Genomic DNA, 16,953 nt, shown 5'->3' on the forward strand with positions numbered 1-16,953 from the left:
CACGTAACCCCCATATATTCTTTGAATTCCCAGTCAGACAATGGCACTGTATACCAGTAGTAAAAATTGTGGGTGCACATAACCCCCATATATTCTTTGAATTCCCAGTGAGACAATGGCACTGTATAGCAGTAGCAAAAATTGTGGGTGCACATAACCCCCATATATTCTTTGAATTCCCAGTCAGACAATGGCACTGTATACCAGTATTAAAAATAGTGGGTGCACATAACCCTAATATATTCTTTGAATTCCCAGTCAGACAATGGCACTGTATAGCAGTAGCAAAAATTGTGGGTGCACGTAACCCCCATATATTCTTTGAATTCCCAGTCAGACAATAGCACTATATACCAGTAGTAAAAATTGTGGGTGCACATAACCCCCATATATTCTTTGAATTCCCAGTGAGACAATGGAACTGTATAGCAGTAGCAAAAATTGTGGGTGCACGTAACCCCCATATATTCTTTGAATTCCCAGTCAGACAATGGCACTGTGTACCAGTAGTAAAAATTGTGGGTGCACATAACCCCAATATATTCTTTGAATTCCCAGTGAGACAATGGCACTGTATAGCAGTAGCAAAAATTGTGGGTGCACGTAACCCCCATATATTCTTTGAATTCCCAGTCAGACAATGGCACTGTATACCAGTAGTAAAAATTGTGGGTGCACATAACCCCAATATATTCTTTGAATTCCCAGTCAGACAATGGCACTGTATACCAGTATTAAAAATTGTGGGTGCACATAACCCCCATATATTCTTTGAATTCCCAGTCAGACAATGGCACTGTATACCAGTAGTAAAAACTGTGGGTGCACATAACCCCAATATATTCTTTGAATTCCCAGTGAGACAATGGCACTGTATAGCAGTAGCAAAAATTGTGGGTGCACATAACCCCCATATATTCTTTGAATTCCCAGTCAGACAATGGCACTGTATACCAGTAGTAAAAATTGTGGGTGCACATAACCCCAATATATTCTTTGAATTCCCAGTGAGACAATGGCACTGTATAGCAGTAGCAAAAATTGTGGGTGCACATAACCCCCATATATTCTTTGAATTCCCAGTCAGACAATGGCACTGTATAGCAGTAGCAAAAATTGTGGGTGCACGTAACCCCCATATATTCTTTGAATTCCCAGTCAATGGCACTGTATACCAGTAGTAAAAATTGTGGGTGCACATAACCCCAATATATTCTTTGAATTCCCAGTCAGACAATGGCACTATATACCAGTAGCAAAAATTGTGGGTGTATATAGCCCCAATTCTATTGCTAGGGGACTTGCAGGGTATTTCTGAGGTGAAGGTGGGGGGGCACACCGTTGGAACGGGGATTTGGGGTGTATATATGGGGTATACGAGAATACACTGTCAGTGTGTTCCATTCAGGATCCTGGGAAAGCTGGGTTGCGGCGATTGAGCCCGTCAGTGCCACGTTACACTGACAAGCTTCTCCCTGGAATTGAAGTTATATGTAAGCCCAATATATTCTTTGAATTCCCAGTGAGACAATGGCACCATATGGCAGTAGCAAAAATAGTAGGTGTATATAGCCCCAATTCTATTGCTAGGAGACTTGCAGGGTATTTCTGGGGTGAAGGTGGGGGGGCACACCGTTGGAACGGGTATCGGGGGTATATATCGGGTATACGGGAATACACTGACAGTGTATTCCATTCAGGATCCTGGGAAAGCTGGGTTGCGGCGATTGAGCCTGTCAGTGCCACGTTACACTGACAAGCTTCTCCCTGGAATTTAGCTCTTACAAGAGCTGTTGTGGTTGTCTTCTCCTTCCTATTCTAGCCTGTCCCTGCCTACCCAGAATCTAACCCCTAGCTAACTGGACGGAAACCTCCGTCCCCGGTGAATTGCAAGCTCAGAATGACGCGAAGCTGGGCGTCGCTGTTCTTTTAAATTAGAGGTCACATGTTTTCGGCAGCCAATGGGTTTTGCCTACTTTTCTCAACGTCACCGGTGTCGTAGTTCCTGTCCCACCTACCCTGCGCTGTTATTGGAGCAAAAAAGGCGCCAGGGAAGGTGGGAGGGGAATCGAGTAATGGCGCACTTTACCACGCGGTGTTCGATTCGATTCGAACATGCCGAACAGCCTAATATCCGATCGAACATGAGTTCGATAGAACACTGTTTGCTCATCTCTAATCATAGCCTCTGTCGTCCAACATCACCTGTCCAGGAGAGTGAGAATTTCTCCACATGCATAAGAAAACAATCTCATCTGAAATTGGCAGGTTCTGGGCACCACAAGGAAGCCCGAAAGAGGTGAGTAAAGGTATAAATGCTTGGGCTTATACCTCCCTTGGGCTTACACCTATTATACTCTGGGGTCTGAAGATAGTTTGATTCTATCTAAACAAGTTAGGACCGAGCCAAACTGGAGGATCTCTTCGTCCGAACACAAAACTAATCTTCAGAACTTTGTCCATCATTAAGTGTTAACAAGAAGTGGAAACAAATATTAGTTTTATTTGTGGTCATTCTGTAGACACTTGAGAAGACATTTGATATAATGAAATTATTCCTAGTTTACTCACAGTGAAAGTAGAGTTCTTCATCTCCATCCTGACTGGCCTTGCTGTAGCCACATTGCCTGGAGAAAGGGAGGACAATGTTTGCTTAAAATTCCATATGAGGAATGTGAAGAATAATAAGGTAAGACACGTTATTTATATCACCGGGTTGCAAATGAAGCAAAAAGCAATGAATAAGAAAAAGAGACGATGTGTAAAATGAATCCTTTGTTATAACTGACTTTTAGATAGACTTGTATATAAGATATTGATAGTGAATATGTTTATATAAGCTTGACAAAGTGAATGTCCCAGTAAAATCTGCATGTAACGTCACATATATTAACATGCAGGGTTTGCAATGAATTTTACCCTTTAGATTTGATTGAGTGACAGCCACTGAAAATAACAGTAAAAAAGGAATTCTTTGGATGTAATAAGAGATCGGCACATACTGGCATATTGAGACAGCTTCACATTTAGGATATAGCTCTCCGACTAGACATAGTAGGGCAGATGTATTATTAGTTATCTTAAATGTAGACAGCTTAGACTAGACGTGTCACATTTATCACAGTGACTGATGTCATGTGCTAAATTTTGGTGCAAACTTTAAACTTTACACCAATTTCTTTCACTAACATTTTCATTCAGTTTGGCCCATTTTAGGCCATATTCCCTTCATGAAATCCCCTTATCTATTGATGTACAAGTGTGTGTAACATATAATATATCTGGCACACTGCATGTACGTTCTGCCAGTTTTTTGGACAAATTCCATCAGAATTCTGGCACACTTATATTAGTAAAATTTACTTAATGTTTCTGTGTCAGCTTGAAGGATGATCAGAGACTTATCCAGATAAATGTTTCTACAAAGCTCACACAGCCTTTATGTTTGACATTTTAGTACCAGTTGGCGCCATTATATTGATTCTATTTTTGGAAATTTCTATGTTATAGTTGTCGCCATGGTTACCCGAAAGAGTAAAACTATATAATTTCCTTCCACATTCAGGCATTGAAAATCCAGTGAGTCACCATGTGGCACGGAATTAATAGAAGAACCTCATTGGGGTTGATGAAAATTGTCCAGGTGCTAGTTTCCCTGAGTAGCCTTCAGTCCAGTTACTAGCACAGGTTAGAATTTGCAAATTGATCTTGATGGGTGATCCCTATCCCCTCTCCCCCTAGATTCATTTTCAAATTAATTCATTAGTTTTCTTTTTTATTTTCTTTCCATTATTCTTAAGTCTTACATGAAGTTGTTTCAAAGTATTGTGTCAAACAGTGCTCTTAACAATTATTAATACATATCAGTAAATGTATACATGTACCCCAATGGCCCTTGTTATGGTATGCTTGAGATGTTTTGCACCTCCAGGTTAAATCCTGGTATGGTATTCTTAATTTTAATGACAATGTCTGCACCATAGCACTGACCCTGGTGGATCTTCCACCTATATTAAGAAATTTCTTAGAAAGATTTTGTATATATATATATATATATATATATATATATATATATATATATATATATATCTTTTTATTTTCCTTTTTATTACTATGGAGAATCTACTGCTTGTATTTTTCACTACTGTGAAACTTATCAAGGCAAGTTTTATAAAGCATTTTCTTGATAAGGACCAGACCTCACATGTATATTCCACAGTTTCCAATTAATACACATCAAGGGAGCCTTCACATGGAGTAAATGCTCGCTCATTCTGAACATAAAACTCGTTCACAGTGAGCAGCGTTAAAACAGATCCCATTGACTTTTTTTTTTTTTTTTAAATGTAGATTGTGAGCCCCATATAGAGCTCACAATGTACATTTTTCCCTATCAGTATGTCTTTTTTTGGAATATGGGATGGAAATCCATGCAAACACGGGGAGAACATACAAACTCCTTGCAGATGTTTTTTTGCCCTTGGTGGGATTTGAACACCTGAACACCAGGACTCCAGTGCTGCAAGGCTACAGTGCTAACCACTGAGCCACCGTGTGGCCCCTGATCCCATTGACTTCTATGGGTGCTTTCAATGTGATACACGCATATGTCGGCACCCATAGACATCAATGGGATCTGTTTTAACGCCGCTCACGCTGAACGAGTTTACGTTCAGAATGAGCAAAGCGTTTACTCCGTGTGAAGGCTCCCTAAAATGTGAGTGCTCGGGTGCCATTGCCACAGTGACCAAAAACAACTAGTAGAATCAATAATGATTCATGAGCTGTTCAGGGTCAGTGCACACAGAGTTTTTTGGCGCTGATTTTGATGCTGAATCCGCCTCAAAATCAGCCTCCAAAAAAGCCAATAGAGTTCTGTTGAGAGGTTTTTTTTTGGAGGCTGATTTTGAGGCAGATTCAGCATCAAAATCAGCGCCAAAAAACTTTGTGTGCACTCTCTCTTACAGCACTTCGTTTCAGCACTGAAAGAATTTTACATGATTATAATATGAGCAGTATTTATAGGAAAATATATATATGTCTTTATTTTATATTTTACATTACATTTGAATTCACTTACTAAAAAAAGTTGCATGAAAAGGTGCCACATAAACTGGGTGTGAAACCTCTGTAAGAAGAAAAATTGTTCTTCAATCTTTACTGTATACAAGATGGTTTTGTAAAAATCTAGTATACTGACCATACTGAGACCAGTTTGACAAGAAATGTTAACATATGTATTTTGTCATCAGTAATAAGCTCCTTATAACACATTGGTAAAGCAGCCCTACAGTGTAGTTTATTCTGTTAACTATATGAGGCAATTATCATCAATTGGAAACTACCTGTATTGCCACATAATTATTGTTGTACTGTATGTGGTTGATATTAATCAAATCCCACATACAACTGTAATGTGTAAACCAATGTAAATCAATGGATAATTTGTAGACTATTAGTAGTATTCGCCAACAAAGAGTCTTACCTCCTCCATATCATGAGTCCTATTACCATAGACAGCAGCACAATGAATCCTGCTATGGACACTATCACAATGATGATTAGCGGATTCTGTTCACTGGATGCCAGCGCCACTGCAATGTAAATAAAAAGACAATGAGGAGTGTTCTGTTAGTTCATTAAGCTCTATAGACAATAGGTGCTATTACATGAGTGTTAGTGGATGCAAGTAATGTCCGAGATTTACTGCTAATTGCCAATCTGTACCCGGTCTCACCATTGTTTCGGGTTGCAAGTCTAGTTGCAGCTGTTAATTAGCGGTAAATCGTAGACATGAGTGGCGGCATTTAATGCAGTGTAACAGCACCTTTTAGATGTATTGTGATAGTCGTGCAATTAATTATTGCAATTAAACATTTAGCAAAAAAAAGTGTAGAAAAAAAATTAAAAAGCAAAAGCCACTACCATGCCCACATCACAGATTCTTTAATAAGACAATTGTTAGTGCCTATATAATAAAAAGTTCTGCAATTGTCCAATATACACTCTGTACAAATTATTCACTTTTTCTAGATCTCTGCTTGAATTGATTCATTCTGCTTACGTTCAGTGGAGAAAAATCAGTCCATGGTCATGTGATGGGCACACAGGGGCACAGCTCGTTACCAGGCAGGCATCTGATTACCAGGCTGTGACTATAACGAGCTATCATCTGTATGTATATCACATGACCATGGACTGTATATCACATGGACTCATTTGCAGAATGAATGAAAGCAAGCAGAGAGCTAGAAAACTGTGAGGAATTGATCCAGAAAATATAAAGGAAAATCTTTTCACCATACGTACAATAACATTTCTCTCTCAATATTGGTTTGAAAGTGGTCAATAATAACAATGCTGTCATAATATGAACAATCATAAAGGTTTGAAATAGGTTAAGAATGAATGCACCTCCCTCCCCCCATAATGCCTTCTTCACTGGCTGTACACTGTCAGTCTATAGAATGATTTGTCTACTTAAGGAACTATTGTCTGTATACACTACTAAAGTTCTGTCTACATTGCATTTTGGACTTACATTTGCCATCTATGTTGGAAAAGCTCCTACGTGTATATCAAATGTATCCATACAGCTCTATTTACAATGCACTCCATAGAAAGACGCCATACCCAGCTCTGTACATGTAATCGTACTGACCCACAGAATACAGGTAACATGTCATTTTTACCACATACAAAATGCCATAAAAATTAAACCCTTTAAGAAATTGATGCAAATGTGTTTTTTCCCCCAATTCCTCCACATTCTTCTTTTTCTTATTTTTTTTTTAGTTTCCCAATAGCACAGGATATTGAATAGTACCATGAGAAAGTATAATTTGTTCTGCAAATGATAGGTCATCATGTGATTTTGAAAAATGAAAAATTATGGCTTTTGGAATGTGAGGAAGATAAAAAAAGGATGTTTAAAAATGAAAATTGACTCAGACCTTAAGGGGTTAAAGTGGTAAATACATTATGCCATGGTTTGTCTTGACAGTGGCATAAGATGGAGATTTCTGTTAAATGTACATATGTGTCATCTTTTACATGTTCTCTGAGCTGAAAATTCAGATGTGTATCATATGTTAAGCAACTTTTCGCAAAACAACAAGTTATCATAAACTAATATCCAGCAATAACCTAATAATACCAATAACATCCTATTTGTGTCTGAACGACCAGCTTGTGTGTGAGAGTGAATCCCAGCCTTTCAAGGCTTTTCTTATCATGCCGGGATAATATGTTGAATTGGTTTCAAGACAAATTGTAATCCTTAACCAATTAGATCATCTCTGTGTGGATATTCCCAACATTTACATCTGCTGGCAGGCTCCCAAGAAGTATGGACATTGTAGAGGTAAACTCCGTGCTCCAGGCTTTCTTCAATATGAATCTATTTTGACAGCCAATGCACAATGGAAAAGAGTTATGAATTCTGTAGTTATACAGTATAAACTTAGATTAGGCTAAAAATACCAGATTTCTCAAAAGGTTTTATGATAAAATGTCCAAAATATTTAATAGATGTAATGCAAGATATGAACAACAGTTTAGTTTTTTTAGCAAATTGCAGTCTAATCAGTAAATATGTTTTATCTTTTGTTATTCAGTACCATATGGTGATATTATATAGTGACCTAATGGAGTGTCATGGCTGTGTAGTCCAGAGCCATGGATACTCTGTGTGCATCACTTCAAGCTCCAAGCAAGAGACCTAAAGAAGTAATGTAAGGCAGGGTTCACACTACCATTGGATTCTGTTATGAAGGCGTCTGTTTAAAAAAAAAAAAAAAAAAAACATTAATGGACAGGAACTGATGTTAACATGTCCATTTTTTTCACGGATCCATTTAATGGATTAGCAAAAAAAATGGACACAATAGCATCAGTTAGTATCAGTTAACGTCAGTTAGTGTCAGTGTCCGTTTTTTTTATACTGTCCGTTTTTTGCCTTGTTTCTGCTTTCTGAGCATGGCACAAAACAACAGACACAAAATAAGAGACAGCAACTGAGAGTTATCAGTTAGGGTGGGTTCACACCAGCGCCCAATCTCCGCTTTGCAGGTTTCTGTTTCCTGCCCGAGAAACTGGACAGGAGACGGAAACTGGCAGGCAGTTTTCAAACCCATTCATTTGAATGGGTTTGCAAAGTGTCCGCCCGTGAGCAGCCGTGAGCGTCTTCTGGTCTCCGTGGCAAAACATTATTATTTTTTTTAAACAGACACAAAGTCTGATATGCAGGACTTTGTGTCCAGTTAAAAAAAAAATTGGTTTCACCGCGGAGACCAGAAGACGCTCAATGGCGCTCACAGGTGGACACTGAATGTTGGGTTTCCATCTCCTGTTGGCAGAAGACGGAAACCCACAAAGCGGAGATCGGGCGCAGATGTGAACCCACCCTGACTGTCCATTATAAGTCTGTTGCCCATAGACTTCAAAGTTAAAAAAAATAATGGACACTTGCTGTACGACAAGAATCCGTTTTTTTCAAATGGACACAAAGTCCTGCATGTAGAATTTTTTGTCCCCTGGAAAACAAAAACGACTTCTGACGGATTCTGACACAAATGGACACAAGATAAAATCCAATTGAAATTAATGGAAATTTTTATGGATTACCGATGGTTCACCTAGGGTCCGTTGCTAAAAAATTTTAACAGACAAAAGCTACGGTCATTACTGACAGTCACCAACAGTAGCGTGAACGCCCCCTAAGATGAATCAAAAAGGCCTGTTTTTGTCCAGAGACAGAGCCATTCTTATATATTTGCTATGTCTGATATTGCAGCTTACGTTAAAGAGGACCTTTCATGGTTTGGAGAACAGGCAGTTCCATATACTGCTGGAAAGCTGACAGTGCGCTGAATTCAGCGCACTGTCGGCCTTCCTGATCTGTGCCCCGGGTGAAGAGCTAGCGGTCCCGGTACCGTAGCTCTTTACAGTCAGAAGGGCATTTCTGACACTCTGTCTGGAACGTCCTTCTGTACAAGCAGCGCCAATAGCGCTGTGCTCTGAGACCGGGGAGGAACACCCCCTCCCCTGCTGATAATACTCGTCTAAGGACGAGTACTGTGAGCAGAGGCAGGGGGCGTTCCTCCCCGCTCACACTGTACAGCGCTATTGACATAGTGTCAGAAACGCTCTTCTGATTGTAAAGAGCTACGGTACCGGGACCGCTAGCTCTTCACCCAGGGCACAGATCGGTATATAGAACTACCTGTGCCCCAAGCCATAAAAGGTCCTCTTTAAGCTGACTATAGATGAAAGCAGTGCTGTTTCCAGAAAAAAAAAAAAAACCTTTTCATATACTGCACAGCCATTCTAAACACATCTATTTCATTTATTTTCACACAAAGAGTTTAAGAGTAAATGGCCACTATTAAGAAAATTGATGTTTTTCTCAGAACTTAAAGGAGTATCCTAAGCATAAAAAGTAATAACCAGATCGAAAAGATCTGTGATCCATTAAGTTACTGTAAATAAGCATAAAGCAATATGCTGGCCCTTTGACAGGGCCAATATAATAGTCTAATAAAAGCTGTATTTCAAAATTACTCTACTAAAATATTAAAATGAATCCTTCTGGCTCCTATAGCACTGATACATTCATATGAGATGACATGAGAAAAAATATTCCTGTTTATCACAAGGCCATATTAAAATGATGACATCTGAATGCTTTTCTTATTCATTAATTTTCTGCCACCCAATGTTTGCATGAGAAGGTTCTAGGCAGCTACACTTTTTTCCATAAAATTTTTATTGGATTCAATTCATTCTGAAAATGTCTCTTGAGCAGTAAACGGATGCAATTTAAGGCCCCGTTAAGCACAATCTGTAAAATTCATACTGAGCAAGCTATCATTCCAACCTTTCATTTATAACGGTGGTGTCTGTTTAAATGGAAATCATCCCTTTCTCAGACAACAATATTTTTGTCATGCATGTCAGCGCCATGGCTTTTTAACAAACTGTGTGTGAGCTGCGGCTGTCGTGGCTTTGGAGCTTTTTAATGGAACAAAATGAAAGGTTTTCATACATACATACAATTTCTCAGCAGATAAAAACCACTTGCCCCAACTAATCTGCTCTTTTCCAAATTGATATCAAATCCTTGCCCTAGTTAATCCATGACCTCGTCTTGCGGTGTTAGTTCAGATTACAAGGCCAACACTGGCTGTATTTGCCAAGTATTTGAGCCTTCTGCTGCTCACACAAAAATCTTGATATTCAATATATATTCATGATTCATGATATCTATCTATCTATCTATTTATCTATCTATCTATACACACACATATATATACACACATATATATATATATATATATATATATATATATATATATATATATAAACTTTGGCTTGTGTAATCCATATCAATTAGCACTTCAATACTAATGTGATCCTTCTGGATTTTACATACAGTGATAATTGTAGTCTGCTGGTAATATAAGCCTATTGGGAGTAGGCACTAATAAAATTACTTGTACGTATGATGTGTCGTTGTCATCTAATGTTGCTGCCGACAATGTGAAACAGGGATTTAGCGCTGCATTCTAAGGGTATGTTCACAGAGAGTTTTTTGCAGGCAGAGTTTGCTGCAGAATCCGCCTGCAAAACCAGAGTCTCTAACAGTTTTTTCCCACTAGCGATTTTTTTCAGCTAGTGGGAAAAAGAAGCAAAATTCCCTTTCTTCATGCAGTTTCTGCGGTGACTCAGCTGCAGTGTCCACGGCTCGAGACTCCCTCCTACTTTGGCCCATTCATTCAGGCCTAATCAGGAGCGGGATGCCATGACAGGATGCTGATGCAGTGTATCGGCATCCCGTCGTGGCTATCCATGAAAAATCCACACAGCGGAAAAGGTTTTGTCTGTGGGAACTTACCCTAACACCATCACAAAGTGTGATAAAGTTATTGTCTATTTGATGATACCCATCTATCCCCAAACTGGTTCTCCAAACATTTAGTCATTTTTAGAGTGATATAGTGCTGCTGTTTACCATCGATGTACTCAGAAATTGCCACTTGTAAATTCTGACTCTAAATTGATGCCATAATTGCTGTCATTTACAGTAGCACCAGTGAAGCCCATGGCTTACTGAAGTATGGAAAGTGAGGCCCCCAGTGAGATCAACTCTGCTATTAGGCTACATGCACACAAGAATTAATTTGAAGCATATCTCTGTACAAATGTGCAATTCAATGTTGCTGGTACAATATTAGTATGTGGGGCTGGTCACATAGGCTTGGTCATATGTTTTTTTACAGGGAGCCTGTCAGCAGGACAATCATAATCAAAGCAGGCCCAGTAGTGATTTTTATACACTTTCCAAATATGCTTTTGTAATTCAGTATTGCAGCTCCATTATCAAGAGAACTTCTGTACTATCCACATGGAAGGAGCCACAATAGTTGATTAGTTTGGATAACAACTGTAGGATCAACTACAGCTTGTCCTGTTTAATCTCATTCAATTGAGCTAGACAATTTGCAGTAACAGCTCCATAACAAAGCATTAGAGATGAGCGAACACTAAAATGTTCGAGGTTCGAAATTCGAATCGAACAGCCGCTCACTGTTCGTGTGTTCGAACGGGTTTCGAACCCCATTATAGTCTATGGGGAACATATACTCATTAAGGGGGAAACCCAAATCCGTGTCTGGAGGGTCACCAAGTCCACGATGACACCCCAGGAAATGATGCCAACACCTCTGGAATGACACTGGGACAGCAGGGGAAGCATGTCTGGGGGCATCTAACACATCAAAGACCCTCTATTACCCCAACAGCACAGCCTAACAACTACACACTTTACACACTCAATACCACCTCTCAGACAGTAGGAAAACACCTTGAAACATGTGTATTTGGCACTTGGAGAGCTTGTCACCAGCAATGAATTTGGCCCTTGTAGTAAGTTGAGGTTGGCACCAACATTTGTTTTGAAAATCAGGGTGGATTGAGCCTCTAACCAGCAGAGTTTGGGCAAATTCATGGTGGAGGGAGCCTCTAAAAACCCCAGTTTGGGCAAATTCATGGTGGAGGGAGCCTCTAAAAACCCCAGTTTGGACCAATTCATGGTGGAGGGAGCCTCTAAAAACCCCAGTTTGGACCAATTCATGGTGGAGGGAGCCTCTAAAAACCCCAGTTTGGACCAATTCATGGTGGAGGGAGCCTCTAACCAGCAGAGTTTGGGCAAATTCATGGTGGAGGGAGCCTCTAAAACCCCCAGTTTGGACCAATTCATGGTGGAGGGAGCCTCTAAAAACCCCAGTTTGGACCAATTCATGGTGGAGGGAGCCTCTAAAAACCCCAGTTTGGACCAATTCATGGTGGAGGGAGCCTCTAAAAACCCCAGTTTGGACCAATTCATGGTGGAGGGAGCCTCTAAACAGCCCAGTTTGGGCAAATTCATGGTGGAGGGAGCCTCTAAAACCCCCAGTTTGGACCAATTCATGGTGGAGGGAGCCTCTAAAAACCCCAGTTTGGACAAATTCATGGTGGAGGGAGCCTCTAAAAACCCCAGTTTGGGCAAATTCATGGTGAAGGGAGCCGCTAAACAGCCAAGTTTTGGGAAATTCATGGTGGAGGGAGCCTCTAAAAACCCCAGTTTGGACCAATTCATGGTGGAGTAAGCCTCTAAAAACCCCAGTTTGGGCAAATTCATGGTGAAGGGAGCCTCTAAACACCCGTAGGATGTCACAAAGGTCTCTCATCCATGGCCACTCATGGATGAGAAACTGAGGCAGCTGACTTTGTGGCACCCTAGGGTTTTGTAGCTGGTATTCCATCAAAGGTCTCTGCTGCTCAACCACTCTATTCAACATCTGAAACGTTGAGTTCCAGCGTGTGGGGACGTCGCACAAAAGCCGGTGTTGTGGCACATGCAGGCGTTGCTGGAGAGATTTTAAGCTAGCAGCGGCTACTGTCGACTTGCAAAAGTGGGCGCACATGCGCCGCACTTTCACCAGTAGCTCTGGAACATTGGGGTAGCTCTTTAGGAAACGTTGCACCACTAGGTTGAAGACGTGGGCCAGGCATGGAACATGTTGGAGTCCGGCAAGCTCCAGAGCTGCTACCAGGTTCCGGCCGTTATCACAAACAACCATGCCTGGGCCCAGGTGCAGCGGCTCAAACCATATTGCCGTCTCATCGAGGAGGGCATCCCTCACCTCGGAGGCAGTGTGCTGTCTGTCCCCCAAGCTGATCAGCTTCAGCACGGCCTGCTGACGTCTACCAACGCCAGTGCTGCAACGTTTCCAACTCGTAGCTGGGGTCAATCTAACAGCAAAGGAGGAGGCGGAGGAGGAGGCGGCGGAGGAGGAGGAGGGGGGTGTTCTTCTCGTGTCCCTGCCAGGAATGTTAGGCGGGGAGACGAGGTACACCGGGCCAGTTTGGGAAGCAGTCCCAGCCTCAACTACATTCACCCAGTGTGCCGTCAGTGAAATGTAGCGTCCCTGTCCGCATGCACTTGTCCACGCGTCGGTGGTCAAGTGGACCTTTGTGCAAAGCGCGGAACTAAGGGCCCGCCTGATGTTGAGTGACACGTGCTGGTGCAAGGCGGGGACAGCACACCGGGAGAAGTAGTGACGGCTAGGGACGGCATAGCGAGGTGCCGCAGTTGCTATCAGGTCCAGGAAGGCGGGAGTTTCAACAAGCCGGAACGCCAACATCTCCTGGGCCAGCAGTTTAGCGATGTTGGCGTTCAAGGCTTGCGCGTGTGGGTGGTTAGCGGTGTATTTCTGCCGCCGCTCCAATGTCTGAGAGATTGTGGGTTGTTGTAAAGAAACGCCTGATGGTGCCTTTGATGGTGCAGGAGAAGGAGATAAGACAGGAACAGGGGAGGATGAGGAAGAAGTCAACAAAGTGGCGGAGGCAGATGAAGTGGTGTCCTGGCTCGTCCTCTGGAGTGCATCGCCAGCACAGTCAGCAGTGGCAGTGGCAGAGGCAGAGGCGTGAACGGCAGGCGGCCTTTGTCCTGCCGTTGCTGCCTGCCACTGATTCCAGTGCTTGGATTCCAAATGACGGCGCATTGAAGTGGTGGACAGGTTGCTCTTCTCAGAGCCCCTAATCAATTTCGAGAGGCAAATTGTGCAAACAACACTATATCTGTCCTCGGCGCATTCCTTGAAAAAACTCCACACCTTCGAGAAACGTTCCCTCGAGGTGGGAGTTTTTCGGGGCTGGGTACGAACTGGAACATCTTGGGAGATTCCGGGTGTGGCCTGGCTTCGCCTAAGCTGCTGACCTCTGCCTCTAGCTACCCTTTTTGGTGCTGCACCTGCCTCAACATCCACACTACTTTCCCCGCTTGACATCCCCCCTGTCCAGGTCGGGTCAGTGTCCTCATCATCCACCACTTCCTCTTCCAACTCCTGTCTCATCTCCTCCTCCCGCACAATGCGCAGGTCAACTGGATGCCCTGACGGCAACTGCGTCACATCGTCGTCGATGAGGGTGGGTTGCTGGTCATACACCACCAAATCGAACGGAGATGGAGGAGACTCTAGTGTTTGAGCATCTGGACACAGATGCTCCTCTGTTAGGTTCGTGGAATCGCGATGTGGAGGGGCAGGTTGAGGGACAATGAAAGGAGCGGAGAACAGCTCTGGGGAGCAGGGACAGTTGGGGTTATTGTTCTGTGAAGCTTGGGAATTTTGGGAGGAAGGAAGACAAGACTGTTGGGTAATAGGAGGAGAGGAGGCAGAGTCTGACTGGCTGCTGGACAATGTGTTGTGAGCGTTATCCGACAGCCATTGTAAGACCTGTTCCTGGTTCTCGGGCCTACTAAGGTTTGTACCCTGCAGTTTAGTTAATGTGGCAAGCAACCCTGGCACTGTGGAATGCTTGCTGCCCCACAGGAGTAGGCACGGGACGCCCTGTGGCTTCACTGCTACCTTGCTACCCAGAACCATTCCCCCGACCTCGCCCACGGCCTCGTCCACGTCCCTTTCCGGGAGCCTTGCGCATTTTGAATTCCCAGTCAGAAACTGGCACTATATAGCAGTAGCAAGAAATGAGAGTATTTGTAAACCCAACCTATTCCTGGAATTCCCAGTCAGACAATGGCACTATATGGCAGTAGCAAGAAATGAGGGTATTTGTAAACCCAATCTATTATTGGAATTCCCAGTCAGACAATGGCACTATATAGCAGTAGCAAGAAATGAGGGTATTTGTAACCTCAATATATTCTTTGAATTCCCAGTCAGAAACTGGCACTATATGGCAGTAGCAAGAAATGAGGGTATTTGTAAACCCAATATATTCTTTGAAATCCCAGTCAGACAAAGGCACTATATAGCAGTAGTAAGAAATGAGGGTATTTGTAAACCCAATATATTATTGAAATTCCCAGTCAGACAAAGGCACTATATAGCAGTAGCAAGAAATGAGGGTATTTGTAAACCCAATATATTCCTGGAATTCCCAGTCAGACAAAGGCACTATATAGCAGTAGCAAGAAATGAGGGTATTTGTAAACCCAATATATTCTTTGAATTCCCAGTCAGACAATGGCACTATATGGCAGTAGCAAGAAATGAGGGTATTTGTAAACCCAATATATTATTGGAATTCCCAGTCAGAAACTGGCACTATATGGCAGTAGCAAGAAATGAGGGTATTTGTAAACCCAATATATTATTGGAATTCCCAGTCAGACAATGGCACTATATCGCAGTAGCAAGAAATGAGGGTATTTGTAACCCCAATATATTCTTTGAATTCCCAGTCAGACAATGGCACTATATGGCAGTAGCAAGAAATGAGGGTATTTGTAAACCCAATGTATTATTGGAATTCCCAGTCAGACAATGGCACTATATCGCAGTAGCAAGCAATGAGGGTATTTGTAACCCCAATATATTCTTTGAATTCCCAGTCAGAAACTGGCACTATATGGAAGTAGCAAGAAATGAGGGTATTTGTAAACCCAATATATTATTGGAATTCCCAGTCAGACAATGGCACTATATAGCAGTAGCAAGAAATGAGGGTATTTGTAAACCCAATATATTATTGGAATTTCCAGTCAGACAATGGCACTATATAGCAGTAGCAAGAAATGAGGGTATTTGTAAACCCAATATATTCTTTGAATTCCCAGTCAGACAATGGCACTATATGGCAGTAGCAAGAAATGAGGGTATTTGTAAACCCAATATATTATTGGAATTCGCAGTCAGACAATGGCACTATATAGCAGTAGCAAGAAATGAGGGTATTTGTAAACCCAATATATTATTGGAAATCCCAGTCAGACAATGGCACTATATAGCAGTAGCAAGAAATGAGGGTATTTGTAACCCCAATATATTCTTTGAATTCCCAGTCAGACAATGGCACTATATGGCAGTAGCAAGAAATGAGGGTATTTGTAAACCCAATCTATTATTGGAATTCCCAGTCAGACAATGGCACTATATAGCAGTAGCAAGAAATGAGGGTATTTGTAACTCCAATATATTCTTTGAATTCCCAGTCAGAAACTGGCACTATATGGCAGTAGCAAGAAATGAGGGTATTTGTAAACCCAATATATTATTGGAATTCTCAGTCAGACAATGGCACTATATAGCAGTAGCAAGAAATGAGGGTATTTGTAAACCCAATATATTATTGGAATTCCCAGTCAGACAATGGCACTATATAGCAGTAGCAAGAAATGAGGGTATTTGTAACCCCAATATATTCTTTGAATTCCCAGTCAGACAATGGCACTATATGGCAGTAGCAAGAAATGAGGGTATTTGTAAACCCAATCTATTATTGGAATTCCCAGTCAGACAATGGCACTATATAGCAGTAGCAAGAAATGAGGGTATTTGTAACCCCAATATATTTTTTTGAATTCCCAGTCAGAAACTGGCACTATATGGCAGTAGCAAGAAATGAGGGTATTTGTAAACCCAATATATTCTTTGAATTCCCAGTCAGACA

The 16,953-nt window shown here is 41.7% G+C and overlaps 1 protein-coding gene across 2 annotated transcripts in view; it reads right to left on the bottom strand.

The window, feature by feature from the left end:
- EPHA10 (EPH receptor A10) overlaps positions 1–16,953 on the bottom strand; it is a 589,871-nt gene that overhangs the window by 68,971 nt on the left and 503,947 nt on the right. For both annotated transcript variants that reach the window (XM_075264483.1, XM_075264482.1), the window contains exons 8-9: positions 5,486–5,594; positions 2,572–2,627 (exon numbers count right to left, since the gene is read on the bottom strand). In XM_075264483.1, coding sequence (XP_075120584.1) covers positions 2,572–2,627; positions 5,486–5,594 — 165 coding nt within the window. The remainder of the gene's footprint in view (positions 1–2,571; positions 2,628–5,485; positions 5,595–16,953) is intronic.

The sequence above is a fragment of the Leptodactylus fuscus genome, chromosome 2 (genome assembly GCF_031893055.1).
Source record: "Leptodactylus fuscus isolate aLepFus1 chromosome 2, aLepFus1.hap2, whole genome shotgun sequence".
NCBI lineage: Eukaryota > Metazoa > Chordata > Amphibia > Anura > Leptodactylidae > Leptodactylus > Leptodactylus fuscus.